We start from the raw sequence: 26,313 nt of genomic DNA, 5'->3' as shown, positions 1-26,313 counted from the left end.
CTTGTCTAATAGTGCAGCAAACTGTTATCCTCCCTGTTTTTCAGTAAGTGGTTTTTTTACTACCGATTATAATCAATGGCAACATGAGTGCTTTCCTAACTAGAGATTATATTTTGTTTGTGCAAATGTTTTTACAACAATTGTCTTGTTTGGATTATAAGTAGTTCATGTTAACTTCATATTTTGCATGTTTAAAAAAAAGTTCTGATGTATATGCAGATTTTGCTCTGTCTGAAATCCTCTTTTAGTTATCTTATATGAATTCATGATATTATATTGTAATTGGACTTGAGCCCCTTAATTTCTGCTTAAGTCTCTACTTAAATAGTTTCATCTATTTCTTTCTTATGAGAGGAGAAATTTAGGTAAAGATCGATGACTTCCTCTAGTACTATTTGCAGGATTGATTGCTGTAATTATATTTATAAATTTTCCAAAAGCTTAAAGTAGGATAGCTTGCAACCAATGTATGCCATGTATTTATTTATAATTACATTGCTGTATGAACAAGACATAATGGTCTGAACGTGTCCAGTGCAACAGAGAGACTAAAAGAAGGTAATTAGCCTCAGCAAAACACCAAACTGCCAGATATACTTCAGGTGCTTGACTTTTTAGGTCTGCTGAGTTATCTCTCCACAGCATGGTGCTATGTAAAGAACACAGTCTCTTTGTTGCATTAAAGACACTTAGACTTCAATGTGTTTTTTCTAGCGGTATGTGAAAGATGCATGCTGTTTGTAATCCTAAGTCTCGTTAAGAAAAAAGTGCATTTGCTGAGGGAAGCTCTCATGCTCATATGAATGTGACTTTTCTTAGCATCTTGCATGAAAGTGGAAATTTTTAGCATTTGTTCCACGTTGTGCTTGGTATGACTTGGTTGCCAATCATGTGTTTCTGAGAACGTAATAAATGTCATTTAACAATTCATTCCTGAGTTTTGCATTATTTTTCAATGTTTGGTATGAGAATTAAGCAATGCCAAAAAGCAGTTGGAAGGAAAAGTGATTTTATTCATTTTAGACTGAGCTGTGTGATTGAATTGTTCACTCGACAGAAATGTTACACAGTGGTTAGAGGCAGATGTTACCGGAGGAATGTTGTCACTTGTCTGCTTTTTACCTCAACAGACTGCAGTTTCTCTCAAAAGCCTGAATAAAAATTCAGCTGTTGTATTTTATATGCAAAATCTTTGTTTTTTTAATAATGTGGGAGTATTAATTTTAAAATTAAATAGTATTATTGATAATTAAGTATTAATAATTTATTAATTTAAAATTATTATTAATAATTAAGTATTATCTTAAAAATTAAATTTAAAATTGAATACAGAGATTTAATGGAAAAAATTCTAAATTTTATTGAGTTAAAAATTCCTTATTCTGGAGAATGCTCCTGATACTGACAAATTTTTTTGGAAACTGTGGGCAAAGTGGAAGTAAATATTGAACATTTACATTTCAAGGATGCTGTTCTGACTGTTCTTCTGATATATTATCCAGATACCATGTCACAGCCAAATCTGAATTGAAATAGAGAAAACAAGCACAAAAGATACAACTCCAAAAGTAAAATCAACAAAAAAGTATTACTAATAATGCTAGATATGGAAAAGCAAAGATGTAAGAATCAATGTACAATTCTTACCTTGATTTCACTGAATATGGTCAAACCAAGTTAACTTTTTTGGACTTAATTTAATTCATCAGGACATTGGTGTTTCTTCTTGAATGTTGTGTAGTTATTTCTTTTTTTTTTTTTTGTAAAATATATACTTCAGATACATTTTAAGATACGTACATACTTCAGATACATTTGGCGTAATCTGAGGTAACAAAGTTAGTAAAAGGTAGTATACATTTGTGCTATAACACTTTCAGTTGTAGTTCTAGAAAGTTCTGAAGATTGTGGGGAAAAAAATTCTTTTGGTGGTGCTTTTAACATTTCTGGCTCCTACAATTGTCATACTGTTGTCAAAAATTCAAAATTTACTCTGATTTTCCTGCTCACAGAGAGAACTGGTTTTAGCATTCTGCAGCAGTTACTTAACAGTAAGATAATAGAGGCATGGTTTTCACTAGTTTAATGCTTTATTCAGATGCAGTTGCAGTAAGCTAAGATTATTGGCTGGCTGCATGGTGTGAGATATTGCCCAAAGTCAAAACTAATTTGTTTAAATTGCTTAAAGCTTTCATAGTTAATTTTACAAGTTTAAATTGGCATCTAACAAACACTAAGTAAGAATTTGATCAAAGCTTTTGGATAGTTGTTCATAAGATGTTTTCTGATGTAAGAATGCTTCTCTTATTGAACATTTCCTCTTTTTTAAATTAAAATCTAAAAAGTAAAAGAAGCTATTAAAGAGCCGCTCAAGAAATTAAGGGAGAAGCAGGAATCCAAGAAGGAGGAAATCAAAGATGAGGAAGAAAAAAAGAAAGCCAGGAAAGGAAAAGATGCTACTGATCGAAAGGACAAGAAAGCTGTTGATACGAATAAATTAAAGAAAGATTCTGACAAGGCTAAAAGAGACAGAGGAAAGGAAAAGGAAAAAGGCCTAGACAAAAATGTGAAATCCAAGGAAACTACAAAAAAATCAACCAGTGAAAAAGATGGTACTATTCAGGTGGGAAAAGACAAAGAAACAAAAAAGATAGTTAAAAACCCATCCAAGGAAGACAAGAAAGAAAAGAAATAAGCAGAGTTACGGTTCTCTAATGAGAAACAGACCTCAAGAATGAGAAATTCAGCATATTTATATGAATGTGGTAAATATGGCAATAAGATGATAATGTTTTCTGGAAATAAGTGTGAACGAAGGCTATATATAATATTTTTTTTTTTTTTTTTTTAAATCAAGAGTGTACTGGCATTATAAGCACAAAGCAAAAATGTCTGCTGTGAAACTCAAATATGTACATATGTTAATATGCCTGGCTAACAATGTGTTTTGAAAAAAAAAATGTGAAATTGATGCTGATTACTTCCAGCATACTCTAAATCTGTGGTTTGGTTTTTTTTCCCTTCCTTTGCTTCCTTATATTAAAATGCTATTTTCTTGATGTGGGGGTGAAAGTGTAATGTTGTATATCAAATTCAAGTTTAAAAACAATATTAAGAGGATTATCTGGACACTCGTAGTGGAAACTCAAAATATTTCTGTTTCACAAAAAACAACCAAGAGGAGCATTGATGGAATGTATTGTCATAGGAACTTAGCAAATAAATGTAAATTATTCCCTGCTAAGCTTTTTTTCCACTAAGTATACTGAGAAAACTATTTTATACACAAACACTCAAATGAACTTTAGTGTTGCAAATATTTATGAGACTTTAACGTACACACAGTCAAAATGTTACAACGCTTTTGTTTATTGATCCTGTGACAATATGTTCTGCTTTTATTCCTTCTTTTATTTATTTTTTTAGCTATCTTTAGGTCTGAAGACTTGATTCATTTTCACTTTTCAGTTATCTGTGTCCTGATTTCTCTGAGTTTTCCAAGCTTCTGGTAATCAATACTTAGGAAAATTAGGCCGCCTGTTTCACCATTGATGGGCGTTGTCAAATTCCAATCACATTCTAAGAAGTGATACGCTACTACTACTGTATTGTGGTTGAACTTGATTAGAGAACAGCGTATGGGTTTTTGCAACAATTATTTTCTTCAAACAACACTTTTCATGTACATGATACTCCTGTAAGCAAGCTCCTGTGTTAGTTTGCTTTTACAGCTTCTGTATTTTTAGCACTGAGGAATGATTTATCCAGCAGTCTCATTAGAATAAACAAAGTTACAAAACATTTCTGCAGAGATATTTCAGTATGTTATTGAATCTATACTTGCTTTCAAGTTTATATGGGAAAGGAATGCTTTCTGATTTCATTAGGCAAATATTTGTCCTGGTTTGCTTAGTGTATTGAAATAATAAATGCACAATAAAATTACACAATATTCAGAACAAAATCTGTAATGAAAGTTGAAGATTTATTATTGTTATACTGCATTATTATTTTAAAGAAAACAAAACTAAGGTGTGAAATGGAGCATGAGTATATGCATGTGAGTAGTGGTGTAAGATTAAAGTCCTGGACATTGATTCTGCTTATGGTTTTGCTTAAGGTTTGTGTATAACAGTTGTCAGTACACTTGCCTCAGACTTTCCATACAGCACATTTGTGTCTCTGTAAGAACACTTTGATCCCTAGAGGTAGAAGATGTGGTAATAGGGTAAGATATAATCTGCTTGGTTTTAATTTTTCTTAGAGGAAACATGAAAAGTAGTTCAGATAAAAGTTGTAGAAAATAGTATGTTAGCTTAAGATTCTAGCTGTGGTAATTAACAGAGATGATATATCACACTACTTTCTAAATATTTGTACATGTGTGAAGAAGGAGGGGAAGATTGTGTGTGTGATGAACACTATAGTACTTAGCAAAAAACTTGACAGAATGAAGATCTAATAAATGTACATGCATAATGAGCATTCTGTTTTAAGGTTTCAGTGATGGTAGATGTGTTTTTTCATCTTTGCTCTGATAAGTGTTAAGATACATATTTGACAGAGGAACACTCAAATCACGCTTCTCAAGAACAGTGGCACAGTGGTATAGTGCACATGTAACACAAGCTGGAACTGTCTGGGAGTGAAATTTGGAATGAGTAGCCTTTCTGATTAACGCATTAGTGTATCTATGACCCAAAGTTTATCTGGTTCTAAAAAAGTTTGGGTTTGGGGTTTGTGTTTTGTTTTTTTTTGTTGTTTGGCTGTTTTTTTTTCCCCAAAGAACGCTTTATTTGGGCAGCACTCTGAGCTATACAGCCAGCCACACAATAAAATGAGATTTTGCCCCAGAGATCTGTTGTGCTGTTGTATATCTCTGTGAAATATTATTGTCATTCAGTTTAACGTGGCAAGTTACTACATAAGCTCAAAATGCACCACACAATTAAAAACTGGGTGCACCTTTATTTTGATAAAAAGATGAGAGAAAATAGTATCTTACAAAAAGTAAATGACTTATATTACATACTCAACAGGATTTAATAGGAATCAGTGATAAACACAATAGATGTGTATAAAGCTTGAAAGCAAAGTTGAGAAATGTGCAAGCAAAACAAATAAATACTCTTGCTAGTCCCTTCTTTCCTTTTACACGCTCTTAGTCCTTGTTGGCTGTGAAATATTTGAATATCTTTTGAAATGCTTTGAATCTATTTATTGTTCATGAAGCAGAGCCAGTGGTCATCTGGAATTGGAGATGTGGGTTACCAGAACATATGAGGACTTCTTTAAAGAGGTGTATATGTAAGGGGAAGTGAATTTGTGAAAGCAGGGTGTCTATTTCTACGTTTCCGGTTTCTGAAGTGCGAGACAGTGGCTAACATAAGTAACTGGTTCTATCTCAATATGTAATTAAAGAAGATTGTAGAAGGAAGTAACTTCTTACTCTTGTAGTAATTAATATTACTGCAGCAAAATATAAATGTAAGTTTTAATAATATTTTTGAATATTTCAGTAGTTTTTAATGACACAGAAGAAAAATTGGCAAAATTGAAGTGTAAATTTGTCTTTTTTCCTCTAGCTTCTAGTCTTGACTGCTTAGTAATGGATTCTTAGTTATAATACTTTTAGATATAAGCTAACTACTTATCTTCAGGTGATTTAAAAAGTGTAAAAATGTGTAAGTAGGATTAATTCTGTTTGTTCACATTGAATGTGTTTTTCTCACAATGCATAAAATAATAAAATCTTGCTAGTTCACACAAAGTTATTTTGAGGCATACTAGTCCTATTTGTATTGAGATATTTTTTAGTCCAGTAGAAACCTAGTAATATTAGTTTCTCTTAATTTTATTGACTTGAAATATAATACTTACATTGTTCCACTTGAAGTTACTTTCACAAGATTGTTAGCAGTACAGGAGTGTTCATTACAGTGTAGCCTCTGTTTTCATAATTACCATTTTCTATTGATTTCTGTGTATGCATCTCTTGAGAAACCAATTTGTTTTGGGCAGTGTGTGTGTTTATTTAAGAATGTAGTTGTATCTTAATTGACTTTGGAACTCATACCTAAATATGAACCTAGGAAAAATGACATAGGAGAATTCTGTCTGGAAGGGACTTCAGTAGATTATTATTCCAACATCCTGCTCAAAACAGGGTTATCTCCGAGGTATGACCAGGTTACGCTGGCCATTATCCAGTGTGGGCTTTAAAACCTCTGAGGATGGGAATGCACAAACTCTCTGTGCAGCTTTTTCCATTGATTTGTTTGTCCTCGTAGCAGGGGATGTGTGTGGGTGCATGTGTGTGAATAAGTTTTTTCTTATACCCAATCTTGAAACTCTCTTATTTAAGTCTTGCTTGAATCCTTCCTAAAAGATAGTTGAGAGGTGGATTAGGCTAATACCAATGCATTCTTTCTTGAGGATGTGGTATAACCTTTCAAGGCTATGAGTTATCTTGATCTCTTACTATGGTGTTGATCATTGCTGTTATGGGTTGCTTTCTATTCATTATGCTTTGATCTAGAAAGACTCTGTGGTATAGGTAGTAAGTATCTTAGTGGTGAAATTCTGTCAGTCATATTTTTTCAGTAGGAATTTAATTGTCAAAAGAAACTGGAGATTGAGATTACCGTATTTTGAAGAAACTGCAGTTCTCTTAATCAAATCTTCTAAGATTCAACATACGAATTCAAAATTCCTCTTCTCATTCTGAGCAGCATGTTATAATGTTCAAATTAGTTCTTCATAAAACCTATAAAATTGATCATGTGAAGTACTTTTTGCCCAAAACCAGAAAAAGCTCCTCCCTATTTTTCTTCCGGATGCTGAATCGATGTTGAGAATAGCGTAGGCACTTCTCTCGGTTATTTTGAAATAACTTAAATTTCTGCCCCTTTTTCCCTTAGTTGTATGTTTGTCTTCAAAACATATTTGTTTATTATCTGAATATACCTTAGTCTTTGTATATATCACTGTGTATCAGGACAGCCCTGTAATTGTGATTTATTGTTTGAATACGTTTTGGAGAGTTTATTGACAGTTAATACAATTAAAGCAACTTTCTTAGTTTATAATTGAATCAGATCAAAGAGAGCATAAAGTTAACTTTATAACTGAAAAATGCAGGCCTTAAAGAAAGATCTGTCCCAGCACAGCCACCATCACAAGACTCTGAGGAGACCATCCAGCCTGCTGAGAAGTCATATGTCGAATCAGGTAAGGCCTTTTGCAAACCACAGATGAAACAAAAGACACGATGCTTCGTTTGAATTAGAATTCTGTTTCTTCAGCACGTGAACTCATTGTGTTATTTCTTTGGGTAGCAAAATAATCTTTCATTGCTTTTATTTGTTGCTTACTCCACTATAGTTTATTTAGTGGGAGCTACTGTTCATAACTTAATATAAATTACTTACCATGAAAAGTTTATAGTTTAAATGTATAGAACACATTCTTGTCAGCTCTCGTGGTTACTGTTGGAACCATACAGCATCAGAATAACTTTCTGCTGGTGTACAGTTGTGGTTTTGATACGTATGCAATAGTATGCACAGCATACCAATATTTGCAAATATTTTCAAACAAATTCTATATTCCGTTTTATTGACCATATGCTCCACATTTATGGGTTATTGTGTTAGGTTCACACAAACACCAAGTAGGATAAGCCCCTTCAAGGAAAAGGAAAATATATATACTCTCTGAATAACACTAAAATGCAAATCATTTATCTGAAATCTGACACGTAAAAATAGTTTTTTTTTCTTGAATTCCTCTTGTACCTAATAAATTTTACTAATACTCATGGGATTTTTAAAATGTTTATTTTTTTCAAGACTAGAAGCTGCATTTATTATATTTATGATATAATACTGGTTTTAGTAGAAAAGTGAATATTGATTTATCTTAAAAAGTTGCTTGTTGGATTTTTTTTGTCTGTTTGTTGTTTGTTTATTGTTGGTGGGTTTTTAAGTTGTATACTGTGTATGCTATTGCATTTATATGAAGGCAACACTTCATACAAATTCCTGTTATGCCTTGGGCTGGTGTGTTAGATGACAATCACTTGTCCCAGAAATCAGTTTGTGATTCATTCTGCTGTGAATTGCCAGAAGACCTTGATATTGTAATGTTAGTATATATTTTCCCTGTTTATAAAACCAACAGACCCCCACTTCTGCAAGTGACATTTTGTTATCAAATATGACATGCCAGTGCTGCTGCCTAAATGGCAAGAAAGTAATGGATGAAAGCATTAGTAAAATAACTACTTAGAGAAGAATTCTTGGTTTGAATAGTTACCTGAAGTTATTAATGTTACTGCCACTGAGAAAAAAGATACGTGCAGAAAATCCAGTGTAGATAAATTTTTCTAATTCATCTTCAGAAAGAATCTGATGTGATTGATGCAGTACTTCCCCTGTTGGAGAGTAAGCAAAACCAAATTGGTTCTGTAATTGCGTGAGTTGCAGAGGTTCACCAAGTCAATCTCTATGGAACTTTATGGAATGGAGTAAAAACTTTATGGAGACAACTAAAAGCTGCAAGCCTTGAGCTAATGTTAGACTTTGCCTTTTGCACTTACCTTCACTGCAATTTATGATCCTTTTAGAGCACAAGAATGCTGACGTAGAATTGGAAGAAGAAATTCAGTCTGTTCTTCATGAAGCGCTCCATTCCCAGCCTGGTAATGCATTAGCACTTAGAAATCACTGAAGAATTTATAAATACTGCCATAGGCTAGACAAATCTCAGAGTCTGGTTTTGGTATGCACTTGAAGTACTTTTGCCTGCACAAAACGTTCTAATCAGCTAATTTGTCATCTTCAAGAAAATTCAGAAAGTTCAGTAACCAAATAGTAAAACTGTGGCCTCTTACCCAGAGGTGTTTGACAGCAGTAGCTCAAATCAGTCAGCTGACAAGAACTTGCTCAAGATACTGCATATAGTGCAAGAATGGGTAAACAGAGGTGGCTTTTGCTGTGGTTTTCTCCATGAGCAAAGGCGGCACTGGGAAGTCAGTGCAGATACTTTGAGTTTATACTGCTGTAACGTGCAGACAAGTCTTCTGACTTCCTGTTCCCTTTGGAGACTACCTGAAAAACACAACAGATGTGCTGAAGACGGAATATTTGTTGGTAATAGAATTTACCAAAGAGTGTCTATTCTCTAACAATCTGTATTGTTGATTAGGAGAGAAACATGAAGATGTAGACGAAAGTATAAATGACCAGTGGCAAGCAAAGGAAGAAATACATGGAGAAACTTTTGAAGCTCCTACAGCAGATGACTTGCTCAGAGAATTAGAGAATGAAATGCCAGAAGCATATGAGACACCAGATTCAGTTCAGAAAGGTATCTGGATGACTAAATATACTTAAACTTTGCCAAAACCAAGAACAGACAAATGGAAATATATCTCACTAAATCTTGACTCTTAATTTATGCTTGCAATAGAGACTTAGCAAATATCAACTACAGCAAGTATTATTTAGCAAAGAAATACTGTTTTAAAAATCAAAACGGGATATTTCAATCCCATGTATTTTGGAATATAGGTAGCTATGTATTTTTGTTTACTTACTGCTGTACTGGCTTTCAACCAAACAAATTAATCTTGCTGCAGCTATGCATATCTTCCCCCAATAAAGTGTCTTCTGTAATATCTGTATGGAGTCTGCTTCTGGACTTCCTAGTTGATTAAACTCAATTTTAAGAGTTTATTAGCACAGCCTTTTGTAGAGAGACTTCTCCCTCTGGTTTCATTCTGATGTGGCTCTCTAAAAGAACTGTACATGAACTGTTTTGCAAGTCCTGCTGAGAACATAGCATCATATAAAGAAGATACTCATATCCTACTGCCCTGAGGCATTGACAGGATAATAAAAATTGTTTGTGTTCAAAATATAAAGTAGAATCATATGATCTAAATCCAACTTAGGCAAAAATATTTCTGAATGCTTTTTATCTGCAGTACTGAAAATTTTACATATATCTTAATACCTCTTTTTGAAAAACTCATGTAATGGAGGTCATCTGTTTGTAAATGCATCTTTGTTTCTCAGATGCTGATCTTTTGGTAGATGATCTTGGAGCAGTGGAGTCTGAACCATACGAAGCTCCAGGTATCATTTTGTTTTTCCAAACTTATTAACATTTGTTTTCTGCCTCAATGTAGCAAATTATATGAGAAAGCAAAATAGAAAAGGTTAGACTGGTTTAGTAATACAAAATTGGGGAATTTTTTTTTTCTCCAAACAACTGTTCTTGATTGTCTTGGATATTTATAGTCTGACTCAGATGACTGTTTCACATTTGCTATTGCAAATGATTCTTAAAAAGAAGGGATGATAGGTATGGAAGCCTTGCTCTAATTTGTGCAAAAATTTCATTTTTACCTTTTTATGTGTTTCTGGCTGTTGTGTGTGATTGGGATCTGTAACCTGTCACCTTTCAGAAGGGTCCAGTTTGTAACCTTTCCTTCAGGACTGTTTGTTTCTTTATGGCCAATTACGCTATCTGAGAGTGAGTCAGCACCAAGGACTCCATTCTGAATTGTCCTTGCACTGTCTTTCTGCACACCCTAATTCATCTTTAAAACTTTTTGAAAATTTGTCTGGACTAATCCAATTAGCTTATAGTCATCTTCATATTGTGCTTGGTACCACAAGATGAGCCTTAGCTCATCTTGCCCGTAATGAAGAAACATTGAGTGGTTATTACAGTTTCCCTACTGTCTGATAAGTATTTTCTTCTGGGTGTTAATAACACTTCTTTATAGTACAGGGCAGCCTCTTCCATTTGTATTAGACATTGATTTCTGTTTGGACTAGGCTTCTTACCTTTGGCTCAACGTTTGTTCTGGACTTCACAGTCTTGTTTGATGCCAAATATGACATAAAATTAATTTTATTTGTTTGATACAGCTAAAACTGCTTATTTCTACCTTTGCGGGAGATTACTGTGTTTCAGTTACCGATTTAGAATCCAAGCTGCAGTGCTTCTGAAGTAAAAGGATTGTTACTTTACCTTCAGTACCATGTGCTGTCAGATGTATCATACTGAGTATGTTAATAACATCACAAAGAATTGTAGTCACAGAAGAGTAATCCACATATTTAGCTATGCAATGACAAAAAGTAAATTGCTCTAAATTTGTGATGCCAGAAGGGAATGTGAATATTTCTCAAGATCTGATTTCTGGCTCTTATCTTGTGTTCTGTGGCTTTTGTGGATCTATTTTTCATACTGAGGGTATAATAGAGGACTAGAAGAGGAGAGGATGGCCCAACACCTTCCATTAAATTGCCACGTGTCAAGTTGCAAGTGTCTGTAAGGTTTTCATTTGTCAGTTTTCAACTAGGGAGCTACGTTTAGCTATTGACAGACACATTATGGAAGCAAGTTAAAATAACTGAGTATTAAAAATATTTAATATTTCTAATTTAAAAAATATGTCTTTTTTCATATTTAATTTACAGTTTCATATGAGTATGATATGGATGTGGAAAAGACAGTAACTGATCCAGAAGCTCCAGGTTTGTAAATTTTAATGATTTCAGATTAATAATATAATCATTTATATATTTTTAAACACGCTTCAAAATAACGCGTCATATCGACTGTTTAGTCACAGTTTTATTTTCGAGCAGTTTTTCAGGTAGTTTCAAATAAGCCTGATTTTTGCAGCTGTGTTACCATAACAGTTGTGAAGACAGCACTCCATGAATCCAATCACAAATATTACCTAAATACCTTGTTCTGTCAGGCGTCTTCCAGTTTAATCAGTGGGTTATCAAAGGCCTATTAAAAGCCTACATACAAATTTGCATGAACTTATTATATAGCGTGACTTATGATGTTTACCCTGATGTGTTTTACAATCCAGCCGTCACTTTCAAATAAAACATTGTCGTATTAATTCAATATGTTTAGTTCTGTTATTCTTGAGATAAATATTTTACTTTTTTGACTTATCTTATGCTATTTAGCTGTTGCATGAAAACTTGATTAGAATATAAAATACTAAGTATTTTTATTAAAGGTGACTCTGAACTAATGCTAGAAGATGCTACTGAACATTACACAGGTACAGTCCAAAGCCTTAATCCTTTCTATTGAAGTTTAATTGAATTTTGGCCCTAAACCAAGACAAAGAAAAGTTCAAAACATTGGAGCTTATAGATAGCATCAGTTCCTTAGTAAGTTATTACATCTATATTTTTATTTACATTTTGAAAAAATACAAAGACCTACATGAATACTGCTTTTCTGTAATGTCAACCAAATAGGCAGAATAATATTTTGAGAGTTAAAGTTCCAGGAGAAAGGATGGTTGCATTTTAAATTGCATAGATGTTTTTGTGTGGATAAAAAGTAATCTGAATTTGTCAAAGAAGTTGAAGTTAGTGTGGTAAGTGTCAGGAAAAAAGTAGTACCTGTTTAAAAAAAAAATAAAAAATTAAAAAGCAAGCAAGCCATAACAAGCAGATTCCAAAATCCCACTGTCAAAGTTTGCTGTGTGTAGAAATGATTTATGAGTATTTCCATTCTGAAATGTAGGTAATTTGTGATGATTTAACTAACTGTATAAGTAAAGCCTGCTTGATAGTGCTTTATCTTTTTTAAGTCTGTCTTGTGATGCCAGAAAATTATTCAGTTCATTTCACAGGATCTTTTAGAAATCTTTAACTTTAAGCTCTTATTAACTTCAATACGGTATAAAATATTATAGTTTTGAATATCTTTTTTTTTTGTCCTGAATAACCTTGACACTGTATTATTTATGTGTATTTATTGTCTTAAAATTATGTGAATTTTCATACTGATTTTTTTTTTCCTTTAAACAGATGATGGAGTGCATGGGGATTATAATGAAGACCATGGTATGACAACTGCTATATTTACTGAAGTGATAGTATCAAAGTCTTTTGTTAATATGGAAGTGAAATTACTTTTTCTTTAAATTTTCCATGCTGTCACATTACTTTGCAGGTTCTTAACCCAGGGTTCTGTTTGTTCTATGTTCAGGCTCCCTGTGTATGTAAGCAGTCAATCGGTCTTTATCACTGGAACAACTGTAGAGTATGTGTATAGATTATATTCCCATATTGGTCCTCTTTGTCATACTTTATGCTTATGTGGCATAAGAATGTCGAAGACACTGCATGTACTTTTTCTTATGAAGCCCTGGCCAAGTCAGCTGTAGTTCATTGCATCAGCATACCTCAGTGTTACCTCTTGTCCGTAACTACTAGGTCTTCGGAGGTTACTCTGTCTTAGTTTGATTTGGGTAATGATTTGCTAATGATTGCTGAGACCAAATCAAAAAGTAAAGATGACGACTATTGGTCACAGTCTTGAAACAAAGGCATGTGGTTGTGATTCCTTCTTTGAGATCCTTCTGGGGGCTACTGTACTTCAGAAAAGTTAAGCATATCTTCAAAGCACCCTTGTTTATTGTCTATTTTTATGTAACCTGAGCAAAGGACAGAAATTCTTAACCTCAAATTATTTGAGACAGAAAAGCTTGAGGTTTGTTCTTTGTCATTGGGTGGAAATTCTGACATCCACCTTTGGGATAGAAGTCAAAATGCCATTGAAAGACTTTCAGTGGCCCAAAGGTGTATTCAGCCCTTATTCCATGTCTTTCTCAGGCTGCAGAAAATAATTATTTGCTTCAGCTGTGATGCCCTGGACAAAAGGTGTCAGCATCAATAGGATGGAAAAGCAAGAGAGACCTAGCTTTTTCCCTGGGCTTATTGTTTACTCTTTCCAGCATATAGTTATTGTACAATCAGATCCTAATCAAGAATCACTTCTCTTGCTTCTTACACATAGATAGGAAGGAGGAGTGCAATTTATAATCTTTACTTTTCATGCTGCTTCAGTATGTAGTGGTGATATGAGCAGAGAATGTTTCCATGTTCCCTACCCTTGGGAAGAGTCATCTTTACCTGCTTTTGGAGTGAGGTGATCATGGAGGTTCCCAAATTAATTTGCATCAGTTTTCCATAGAATCAGTTCCAAAACTATTTCATATTCTGCAGTATTCCGTGGCCCCAGCACAATAACAATGATTCTCTATTTTGTGAGTAGTTCATGTGCTTCTGCAAGCATGATTGCTGTGTGCTCCAATACAAGTTTTAAATAGTATGAGATAAATCATATTTAGGGTTTTTTTTTCTACTCTTTCTTTACTTATACCAAGTCCTCTGATTAGGCTGATAAAGAGAATAGGAAGTTCCATTCTTTTTCTCAGAAGGAAATTCCAAGGTAGGAGGCGATTGTCAAAAAATTGTTATTCTTTGCTACTGAATTGTCAGTCTTTTTTAAGCAGGGAATTTTGCCTGCACTTCAATATAACCCGTGATAAACGGTTTTTCTCTTGATAAAAGTTCACCTTTTCATGGCAGAATTTTGCCTTGCTTTCAAGTTCTTCCTTCAAGACATTCTGGTCATGAGAGAAAGCACAATGCTTCCTTTTTACTTTTTAGAGGAATTTCATTTGAAAGCTCTAGCCTGGAGCAATGTAGAAGAAAAAGACCAATCAGGTAACGCATTGAGTGTTCTTGGCATTTCCAAGATTTCATTGTTTTCCCCGTCCCCCTTCCTCCCTCGTCCTCTCATCTTGAAAGTTACATGAAGTTACTAAGATAGTTGGAATTCCGCTGTTCCAAGGGCAGACCTGTGTACAGGCACCCTTATTTTCAGGTGATCATTGGCATCTCAGAAATAACCAGAGAAAATCATCAGAAATTGCTATCAGGATCCCTAGAAAAGATGAGAGACACAGCTAGGGAAGAAAGTCTAATCACAGTCAGTCCTAAAAATTCATTTTAAGTTGTCAGTCCTTTAAGGTTTGAGCTAACCAGCCAACCAGTTGCCCTCTACAACTACCTGAAAGGAGGTTGGAGAGAGGTGGGTGTTGGCCTCTTCTCCCAGGTGAATAATGACAGGACCAGGGGAAATGGTCTGAAGTTGTGGCAGGGGAGGTTTAGATTAGATATTAGGAAGAATTACTTTACTGAAAGAGTGGTCAGGCACTGGAACAGCCTGCCCAGGGAGGTGGTTGAGTCACCATCCCCAGAGGTATTTAAGAAACATCTAGATGTCGCGCTTCAAGGCATGCTCTAGTGGCAGAGATCATAGGTTGTTTGGTTGGACTAGATGGTCTTAAGCGTCCTTTCCAACCATGAAGATTCTGTGATTCTGTAACCATGGATGTCTCTGAAGATGTGCTGAAAGATGTGAGCCATCTTTCTGTGACACGCTGTTTTTTTGTTCTGAGCTGTCTATCCAGTTTCAGGGCATGGGAGTTGTAATTGTTCATGAATGTGTGCTACACACCATTTTAGCAGTTCTTGTACATAGTTTTCATCTCTGTTGTCTCCTGGCCCATCTTTCTTGTACCTTTCAACATGCTTTTGGTTGTATCAAAATGAAACAGATTTGCTCTTTTTCAGAAGAGAGTTTTTAGCACCAGTTTTCTAAAGTCAAAGAAGGGATGGAGTTCCATCATGGAGATATATTTCTCTCAAATGTAGAACTTGTGTTTTTCACATTAGCTCCATAACTGCAGTTCACATCCACAAGAAGATTCATGTTAAAGCCTCAGATGCAAACATCTGAGAAACCAGCAGAAGTATAAGCTTCTCTATTCTAGAGTCAATGCATCTTCTCCATCTCTATCACATGTGTTTCCCCTCTGACGGCAGACCCTCTGATGCCATATTTTTTTTCCAATCATGGTGCTTTTTGGAATTCTCGGAAAGCTGAGAGGGCAGTGCCAAGATGATTGTTGGCCAGAGCAGTTCAACCAGTTCAGCTTCTTTTCTGACTCTTGCTACGACTAGGTTCTTGGTTCTTAATTCAAATCAACTATGACTTGGTTCTTAATTCAAATCAGTGACTAGCTGTAACAGAATTGCAGTGTCTGTTATCGCTTCTACCTTGCATGGTGTCGGGAGAAACTGAAGGTGTCTGGCATATTGAAAGGAACCGTTTCTTCATACCTTCTGCAGTTATTGCTAATGCTAAAAATTCTTCAGTTGAAATGAGTGTATATGCCCACGGTGAAGTGTGTAAATGGATTGATTGTGTAACTTGGAATGCAGGAACTCACTTATTGTATGCACGTTTCAGTAGTTTTATGAAAAGTTTTATACAATTTGTGGCAGTGAAACTAGAGAAAGAAGGCAAATTTGTGATTTTCAGTAGAAATGAAGAGGGTTTTTTTTTAACGAATATGCTGTAAGAACTTTTTTAAGGCATGGAGGGGGAGCTAAGTGACTATTAGTGCCTTTTAAGATAAAAAAACAGTAGAAAGATTTTATTTCTTAAAAAAAAAAAAAATTATTTTCTAAAGTCTTATGTAAATAACCTTTTTCAGAGGAGGGTTAGTACCTGTTTAGAAAACAAAATTATCCAAAACACTGGATGAACATTTAACAACTTTAGTGCTAAAATTCACAATAAATGTGTATTGAAAAGTCAGACAATTAATGGATACCATTTTTGTCTATTTTCAGACATTACCTAAAGTAAAGTAATAAATATTGTTAACCTATTTCTTCTTCAGAGTTACAAAAATCAGATTGGCTCTTTACTCAAAGATTAGGAGTGTAGGTGAATTATGAAATTGTACAGAATGATAGCATTATTGTTGTCATTGTTTTCGGTGTTTTATCTGTGTAGATAGAAATGCCTGAAATTTCAGCATTATGTTCACATTTGTGTCTTGTCTAGAATTTCTACTGCAAGCTCCAGTAAAGGTGCAGTTTACCTCAAAACTGGAGAAAGTCTTTGAGAGTTTTGCATTTATCAGTGAAGAAATTAACTGAATGCTTAACAACCAATTTTGTGGGATACTTCATGCATATTGACCACCTAGGAACTTTATTTTTCTTTCCTTTCAGAACCAAAACACGAAAAGCAGGCTGAGACTGAAGATACAGGTATATATATGGATATGTATGTGTATATATATGTGTATGTGTGTGTATATGTGTGTGGGTTGTGTGTACACTCCCACACACATCTCCCCATATATATATATTTATATATATGGAGCATATTAGAAAATCTTTGTTTCATATGTAATTAAAGTAGAAATACCACTAAAATAAATGTTATTTGGAATATAAATGATATTCAAAATCAGAGAAATATTTTTGTAAAGTTAGCATAAAAATCATTAACTTAATCTTGCTATTTATATATATTGAAATATATATATTGCTATTTATATATATTGAAATATGTAATCTGTGTGATTATCAGTCACACTATATTATATATTATTATATATTATGTACAGTCTGTGTAGTTATAAATTTAGGTTTTTGACTATGAACTGAGCTGCCTTCTTTTAATATACCATCCTTGAGGATTCATTTTAAGGTCTCAAGTCACCTGGGGTCTCAAGTGACACAAACTGGGGCATGCGAGGCTTTTTGTGGACATTTGGAACAGTAGTTCAGCATAGACATTCAACCTGCCATGAGCCTTGCTTATAACCTTGTAACCAGTGCTTAAGATCATTCAGAATTTACAGGCTGTCAATACTGGCTCTGCTTTGATCCATACTTCTTGCTCATGCTTTTCTCTAATTAGCAGAAGCAATTAAAAATTATTTGTCTACAGTCCTCTCTTTTGGTCCTGTGTATTTTGTTGTCTTGAAATACCAGCTCTTTGAGAGTCAACTTGGACAGCTGATTGAAAAAGACACAAATGTTTAGTTTAGAATGAAGTCAAGAAATTCTCTAGTGTAACAAATAATTTGTAAGTATCTGTTTTGTCACCTTTGTGATCATAAGCTTAAGAGGACAGTCAAATGAGTTAAAAGTTGCCATATTGAAAGAAAATTAAAATAATTTATTTTTCCGTGGAATCCGTAATTAAAGTCAAACTTGCTCAATGTCCAAAGGAAGGAAAGTAGGACCCACCAAAGAATTGCATGTTTATCCAAATAAAAAGACAAAGACTTTTCATGTAGAAGTTTATAGGGTTTGGTTTTTTGTTTTTTAATATGTCTAGCAGATGGTGTTGATGCTGCAAAAGGTGAAGGTGGGAATACTGATTATGCTTAGAAAGGTTAAGGAGTGTTTTTAACATTTTTGTTTTTAAAATTACCGTTTCTTAATCCAAACAACGCTTGTTCAGAAGGTACAATCTTGAAATATTTACCTAATGAATACGGCAGTTCTTTTTTTTTTTTTCCCCTCAAATTCATCGAAGTTCCTTTTCGTTTATAGCAATTTACTGTTCTCAGTTAAATGTGGTGTGCTAGCTATGTTCTTTTGTGTTGTATGTAAGTTTCATCAATTGAGGGCTTGACTTCATTAGTGCTCTGCCTTGAATGTTTTCTTAGCTGTTGAGGACCTTCCAGAGGAGGTGAATGAAGTCACAGAGCCAGGTATATATGTTTTGTAATTGTGATCTTAAAGCGTTTTGATGAAAAAAATCCATTTTGAAATCCAGTGAAAAAAACCCAAACAAAAAACAAACAAACAAACAAAAACACCAAAACAAATAATAATAATTAAAAAAACCAAACAAAAAACCTTTTTTCTTTTTATACTTTTTCTTATAGATGAAATTATTGAAGATTTTGATACTGATAAAGAGCTGTCAGGTATGAGTTTTTATAGTTTGTGAAAGGAAACATTTTTTCTTCCGTTTATATTTCTTAATTTAATTTAAACAACAAGCAAAAAATGAAATAGAGAAATGTGCTATATAGAATCATAGAATGGTTTGGGTTGGAAGGGACCTTCAAAGATCATCTGGTCCAGCTCCTCTGCCATGGGCAGGGACATCTTTCACTACATCAGCTTGATCAAAACCACATCCAACCTGTCTTTGAACACTTCCAATCATGGGACATCCACAGCTGCTCCGGACAACTTGTTCCTGTGTTTCACCACCCTCATCATAAAAGAATTTCTTCCCTATGTCCAATCTAAATCTAACCTTTCACTTTAAAACAGTTGCCCCTTGTCTTGTCGCAACAGGCCTTGGTAACAAGTCTCCCTCCATCCTCCTTATTATAACCCCTCTATATACTGAAAGGCTGCAATAAGGTCTCCCCAGAGCCTTCTCGTCTCCAGGCTGAACAAGCCCAACTCTCTGAGCCTGTCCTCATCGGAGAGGTGCTCCAGCCCTCTGATCATTTTTGAAGTCCTGCTCTGGACCTGCTCTAAGAGGTCCATGTCTGTCTTGTGCTGGGAACCCCAGAGCTGGACACAGTGCTCCTCCAGGTGCCATCTCACGAGAGTGGAGTAGAGGGAATCACCTCCCTCGACCTGATGGCCACACTGCTTTTGCTGCAGCCCAGAACAGAGTTGGCTTTCTGGGCTGCACATGCACATTGCCGGCTCATGTCCAGTTTTTCTTCCACCAGAATCTCCAAGTCCTTCTCTGTAGGACTGCTCTCAGTCTCTTCATCCACCAGTCTGTATTGGTACTGGGGCTTGCCCCAACACAGGTGCAGACCTAGCACTGGCCTTGTTGAACTTCATGTCATTCTTGCGAAGTGCTTAGAGCTTCAGTTGGAGGAATGGAATATGTTAATATCTCACACTATTACTAAAAAAGATTAAGTTGTGAATTATTTTTTTTTTGTTGTGCTGGTGTCAGAGACTTTTAAGTGAGTACTGGGTCAAATGTAATTTGAGGTTTTGCTCTAAGAAGTTAAAAATTTTTTCCAAACGTGACGTTAATTCAGTCAGCTAAAGCAAGGTGATCTAAGCAGTTTAATCTGACCAGTGTGTAGGATTTGATGCTATATTTATTTAGGTTTTCCATTTGAAAAATATGTTCTAATATAGTTAAATGGGGAAATAAACATAACTTTCACATTAGTAACAATTGTAACCAAAATAATTGGGGGGGGCGGGGCGTAATAGCAATGGAAGTCAGTAACAAAGAGGAGCTAAACTTTTGGTTGTGAAATACATTCGGTACCTTTTTTCTACTCATAAGTTAACCTAGTTGGTTGTTCTGCAGTTTAGGTTTTCCTATTTGTTTGATACTAATTTGATGGTGTGGCTGGTGGGGAATAAAAGCAAAATTGTGAACGTACAGTGTGTAACTTTTAATGTTTTCTTTGTAACAGTAGAAAGTAAGCATACAGAAGATGTTGTGGCCACTGAACCAGAGGAATCAGGTTTGTATATTATCTTTTGCATGAGTTTGCTACTTAAAAAAAAAAAATAAATTAAAAATTTAGAATGATAAATATCTTAGAATAGAATTCTATACTACAAAAACCCACAAATATTTGTAACCTTTTCTGCGTTTTTTTTTTCTTTTAAAGAGAAACATAACTGTGTTGTTGAAATCTAGCATCTTGAGGTTTTTAATGACAACATTTTAATGTCTTACAGAGCACTCTTCAGTTTTAGAAGCTGATAGTGCTTCCAGTTCAGAAATACTTATAGCAATAAAAATGGCGATATTAGGTCATGTAAAGTAGAAGATTTCTTTGCTATGCTCTGTTTCCCATCAGCCAGTCAGTAATGCGTGCTCAGGAAAAGAGAGTATATGTAAGAAATACAATGAAGTGTAATGTCTCCCCAGCTTTGTGCACGTTATTTATGGGGTTCCTGAGTCAGAGAATATATTTCCCCCTCTTCGATTCTTCTTATTGTCTACAGCCAGCAACCTGGCTATTATGAATTCTTTTCTGGTGAGCCTTGCTCCCTCCGTGTGAATATGGAGTTATGTGCAACCTTCAGTCTATTAGCAGTAATAGCACTTGGTGGAATGTGACATGTCTAATTTAAACGTATGTACAGAATTAAAAAGAACTGAATTTTGAAGTCAAATATTTCACAGTTACGGTTGGGAACATAATAAGTATATGAATGTTTTCTATGCCCATACTGTAGTAGCATGTGAAACACTGGGAGATTTGTGCTTCAGATAGTATGGTTTCAGAATTTTGAAGAATAATTTTTGAAACTGTGCAATCCCGCAATTTACTCATTGACCTACTAAAGTCTTAATCTTTTCACTGGAAAAATTCAGATGAGGAAAATTCGCATCTCACTTCTGCAAAAGCAGTATTACAGAACAGTCTTGATAGGTCACTGTTTTGAGCATAAGGGGGGAAAAAAAGGCAGCTTTTTGTAAATGTTCAGGGAACTCTCCAGTTTGAAATGTTTGTACAATTTTGACTTACAGAAATGCCTGCTCAAGCTGAGGATTATTCAAATGATGATCTAGTGGGTAAGTTAATCTTAAATGTGTGGCTTTTTCACCCAAAAATTAAGCTATAGCTACATGTAAAGTTTGCAAACAAATTACTTTGTGGAGAGGAGTGAAGGGATATCATTATTGTCTTTTAAAGTTGCTTCCTGGTTTTGAAGGAATTACTTTTATCTTGTACTGGATAAAATCTAATAATAGTTACTGGGTTATATGGGAACCTTCCAAATAAAGCTGTGAGCAGTTTTAATTTACGTCTTCATTTTTAATGATTTCAGAACTGGATACTTTTGGTGTAAAGGGAAATGTAAAAATTTCAGGTCTCAAAATACGTGCATACTTCCTTTCTTGAGTAACTGATGACAGGTGGTGCTGCTGTCACTTCTGTGTATCGGTCAGATCTATTGAAGTCCGACTGTGGCACATTCGTTGGGCACTGGTCTGGAAACAGGGCTGTTTTGTCATGCCATCATATTTTTCTTGACATAACTGATTTTAAGAACTAGAGCACTTCCAGCTCTTCCATCTGTTGCCTGACAGTAGCAAACACAGAGTTTACCAGAACCATTTTTAGAGTACCTATATGGCTCCTAAATTTGAAGACTGCATATTATTACATTTCATCTGCTTCTTGAAGTCAAGTATTACAAGTTGCTAGTTTGTTCTTCATAACAAAGTAGTTGTGTTGAGTGAAACACTGAGCAGTACGTCACAGAAGCTGCAATCCAGGAGCCCTGAGAGCTATATTTCTGTTTTGTTCTGGTTAGCCTGAGCATCTTTCTGGATCAGTTAATCTTTGCAGAAGCTCTTAAGCGACGTGGTGCCCAGGTTATTCTGCGGGTTGTTTTTTTTCCTCGTGGGAAGGGAAACTTGTATTTGGTTCTTGGGCATGCCAGAAGTAGTCAGTGAAGTGAAAAAACACAGGAGGCCTTTGTGTGGTGGCCCAGTACAGGTTGGAGGCATTGTTTAGTTCATGTATTTAATTTATGTGCTAAACCTTACCTGAGGTGATTTGAATGCTCATATCAATACATAACTGTTGTCTTTGAGGTCTTTCTAATCTGTTTATTGTAACAGCCATGTGGTGTGTTGTAATATTTGAAGCCATAGGTATTCATTAACGGATGCCTTATCTAAAAATGTTTTGGTTTGTAATGAATAAGAAATATTTTAATCTAGAGCTTATAATCAGTATAGGAACAAGCAGTAGTTACCTTTGACAGCATAGACAAGAAGTTCAGCAAAGGTAGTGTTCAGTTCGTTTGTTGTGCTTTAGGTTGGAACTGTAGAACAGGAAAAGATGTTTTCTCTCAGGCAGTGTTGCTGCTTAAAGTTAACGTAACAAAAAGGCCCTTACAAAATTTCAACAGTAGATAATTCCACTGCACCGTGTCAGTCGTGCTGATATGAGGATATGGAGATGGTCTCTTGACTTAACCTAGGCTAGTTTAAGACTAAATTCAGAATCCAAGTATCAACCTGAAATCTTTTATTGTTATTTTTATGGACCATTTCTGTTGCTTTTTGTGCTGTAATTTATGTTTTAGTCTTGCAGTAGTAAATGAATTTTCTACCTTCACAAAAAAAAAATCTTATGTGTCTTGCACCGTAGTGGATGGTTTTCCAAATATTCTATTTAGCATCATAGAATCATTTAGGTTGGTAAAGACCTTTAAGATCATAGAGTTCGTTTGTAAAACTAACACTGACAAGTCCACCACTGAACCACATCCCTAATCACCTTTTTAGGTCTTTTAAATACCTCCAGGGATGGTGATTCAACCACTTCCCTGGGCAGCCTGTTCCAATGCTTGACAACCCTTTCGGTGAAGAAATTTTTCCTAATATCCAGACTAAACCTCCCCGGCACAATTTAATAATCACTATTAAATTGCTAATTTTTCCTACTATTACATATTTTTACCTGCCTTTTTTGGATGTGAAAATTTCAGTTTAAAGGCAACATTATTCTCACATTTTCCTCTTAGAATATGAAATTCATATTTACCAATGTCCTGGTTTCAGCTGGGATAGAGTTAATTTTGTTGCTAGTGGTTGCTGTGTTTCAGATTTGGTATGAAAAGAATGTTGATAATGCATATTGTCTAGTTGTTGCCAGGTGATGTTTAAGGTTATGTTTAAGGTTAAGGTGATTTCAAGGACTTTTTTCAGCTTCTCATAGAAGCTGGTCAATGGAATATTCCGTACCGTAGACGTCATGCTCAGTATATAAATGGGGTTGGCTGGGGGACAAGGATGTGTGATCACTGCTAGGGATGGGATGGGCAACCAACCTCCATGTGGTGTGAACAACTTGTGTTGTATTACTTTATTTTGTATATTCTTTTGCCATTTTTATTATTGTTCTTTTCCGTTATTGTTCTATTAAACTGTCTTTATCTCAACCCATGAGTTTTTTCTCTTTTCTCCTCCTTTTCTCCCTCTTCTCCCTACCCTTCTTGGGGTTAGAGGGAGAAGTGAGTGAGTAGCTGCGTGGTCCTAGCTGCCAGCTGGGGTTAAACTACCACAACCAGGGATTTTTTTTTTTTTTTTTTTTTTTAATTTGTGATGGGGGATTCAGTGTGGGTTTTTTTTGTTATCAGAAGTGAATTTCATCAGGTATTCAAAGCTAGTATTGCCTATTATTTCAGCAATAATAATACTAAAGTGCATTGTACTAGAGACAGTCAAGAACTCTCTTCTGAATTAAGAACTCTTATATACACATATGCACTCTTTACATAGAAAAAAGTTTTATCTATTTATGTAATAAACATAACTTCAGGTAGTGTAAAAGATATTCAGAAATGTCACTAAAGAGTCCTATACTACCTTATAGGTAGTATAAATTCATTGAACTTCATTTGAAGCATGGTGGCACCAGTTTAGGTCCTAACCGTGGGTTAGGAGCGGTTTGATTTTTATCTGAAACATAGAAACTTACTTGTTTTGGAAAGAAACCAGGAGATAGTTCAGAGGATTAATTTAGCTGTGAGGAACATTCTCACGCTGTCAGTGAAGAGATCAGGTGTGGGATTTCAATATGCTGGAGTGCACGTCAAAAGTTTCTTAGCTGACTTCAGGGTATATCACACACAAGAAAAATAACAATAGGCAACTGCATGTTTAGGTTTCTGTATGTACTGTTTTCCAATTATCTAAGTTTACTCCTAAAATTGTTACCAATATTAATTTCCACAGTAAGCTATTTTAACTACAGTTGTAGTCTGTGCTTTTGTAAACTAATGCACTTGAGTGGTGTGATAGGCCAGCTTGAAATATTACTGATGTAGTATTTCTGGCTAATCCTGTTCTACACTGGCACATAAATTGCAGTTGTTGTGATTGAGTGGTACTTCTTGAAGACATATTTTAAGGGACACGTATTACATTTTTTTTAATATCTTTACTCTCTGTATTTGGATTTTGATCCTTCTTGTATGTGTTCAGATGTAAAATATCTAAGGGTTATTTACCCCTCCCTCTGCTTTGATCCTGTACCCTTGACATTTTTATAACCCTGCATTTATTTTACCAACTGCTGGAATCCCTAGTGTGTAGAGAAGTTTCCACTTTATAACTTCGACCTTTCCTCATTCCCTGGTTCCTCTTTTCCAATATTCCGTGTCCTTGACCTTTTTTTAAAAAAAAAAAAATAATTAAAAAAAAATGTTTTAATGTATTTGTGACATGGCCTAGATTTCCTTTACAAGGTCAATGAAGTGCCATATGCTGAGAAAAAAATTACTGCTTAGATAAATATTTAAAAGTTTACATCTCCCACTTCATACAGCAACTTTGTGTGTATTCATTATGGTAGCTTCTAAAAATGATAGTTTTCTCAAATTAACTAGTCTGTTACAAAGTTGCATTTTTTAGCATTTAAGATTTTTTTTTTTTTTGTTGTTTTAGAGTAAGTTGTGTTTTGGTTGGTCCTTTAATATAGATTTCCCCTTATTTTTTCAGATACTTAAAGCTTCAAAAGAAAAGTCCCTACATCAGGAGGACCAGCCCTAACCATACGCTACAAAAGGGGAGCAGATGGTTGTAATAGATCTTATGATGTAATTACCAAGCAGTTCAGGGTTTGGGAAACAAACACTAAGATATTGTAAATGGGTTGTAGCCAGCTGTCATTTTAGTAACCTTTTTTTAACACTTGGATGTTTAATTTACATTCCTGTCTGTTTCTTTTTTTTTTTTTTTTTTTTTTTTGTGGAGTGAATTATTTTTCTTCTGTGTTTGTGACAGAGTTGCAACTTTGAGCTGCATTTCATATGTGCTGTTCAAGCAATTGTTAATATTCTATTTATAATGTAGCAGCAAGTACATTTTTTCAGATTTTAATATATATCTTTTGTTGTGGATTCATACAGTATGTACAGAGCAGTTTGGTCAAATGAAACATACAATATTGTGAATTTTTAAAAAGTTTTATAACTGCTGATATAACATACAGCCTACCTGCATTTTATTGAAAACACTAACCTGGCGCACACTATGCTGTGAAGTTTGACTTGTATCTCTTTGCACTGATGTTATGTCAACAGTTACACTACATGAATTTCAGGTGACTTTTAAAATAGTCTAACAAGATACAAAATGTGTATGTTTTAATTCATACTAGTAAAAGGGCAGGTTACTAAATTACTCTTTTCAGAAACCCTTTATGTGTGAATTAGAACTTTTTATTTATGTACGTTTGATTTTTAAAGCAAAAATGTCTAGAAACTACAGAATAGCCTGGCAGGGAGTCAGTGTAGATCGCAGCAAAACTGAGCTGCGGGAATTGAGTTGAATTCAGTAAAATTCTTCTAGTTTACCGACCAGTATAGCGATCTCAAAGCTGGATTTAGTAAGCTTTATATTCAGTGAATTATTGAAAAAGCCAATTTTGCATAAATATTTTACTTGTAAATTTTATTAAAGAAAAAAGCTCTGGAAATTCAACCTTAAGAAAAATAGGGTGTCAAAATTTAAGACCTATAATCGTAAATGCTCTTGTAAATGGTACGTCTGAAATTTAGACTGTGAGTGATTTAGAATTTTAATATAACAGGTGTACTTTTTACCTGTTCTGTGCTGCTG

The 26,313-nt window shown here is 34.7% G+C and overlaps 1 protein-coding gene across 25 annotated transcripts in view; it reads left to right on the top strand.

Annotated features, from left to right (window-relative positions):
- ASPH (aspartate beta-hydroxylase) overlaps positions 1-26,313 on the top strand; it is a 120,792-nt gene that overhangs the window by 36,405 nt on the left and 58,074 nt on the right. For 4 of the 25 annotated variants that reach the window (XM_074577094.1, XM_074577097.1, XM_074577103.1 and 1 more), the window contains 12 exons: positions 7,141-7,230; positions 8,627-8,701; positions 9,208-9,369; positions 10,080-10,139; positions 11,496-11,552; positions 12,059-12,103; positions 12,864-12,899; positions 16,932-16,970; positions 18,386-18,430; positions 18,608-18,649; positions 20,132-20,182; positions 21,202-21,246. In XM_074577094.1, coding sequence (XP_074433195.1) covers positions 7,141-7,230; positions 8,627-8,701; positions 9,208-9,369; positions 10,080-10,139; positions 11,496-11,552; positions 12,059-12,103; positions 12,864-12,899; positions 16,932-16,970; positions 18,386-18,430; positions 18,608-18,649; positions 20,132-20,182; positions 21,202-21,246 — 747 coding nt within the window. The remainder of the gene's footprint in view (positions 1-7,140; positions 7,231-8,626; positions 8,702-9,207; positions 9,370-10,079; positions 10,140-11,495; positions 11,553-12,058; positions 12,104-12,863; positions 12,900-16,931; positions 16,971-18,385; positions 18,431-18,607; positions 18,650-20,131; positions 20,183-21,201; positions 21,247-26,313) is intronic. The other 21 variants (XM_074577099.1, XM_074577104.1, XM_074577113.1 and 18 more) reach the window with 9 other exon arrangements.

This window comes from Larus michahellis, chromosome 2 (genome assembly GCF_964199755.1).
Source record: "Larus michahellis chromosome 2, bLarMic1.1, whole genome shotgun sequence".
In the NCBI taxonomy this organism is placed as follows: Eukaryota; Metazoa; Chordata; class Aves; order Charadriiformes; family Laridae; genus Larus; species Larus michahellis.
The sequence above is the reverse complement of the archived record's forward strand: the minus strand, read 5'-3'. Positions and strand labels throughout refer to the sequence as shown.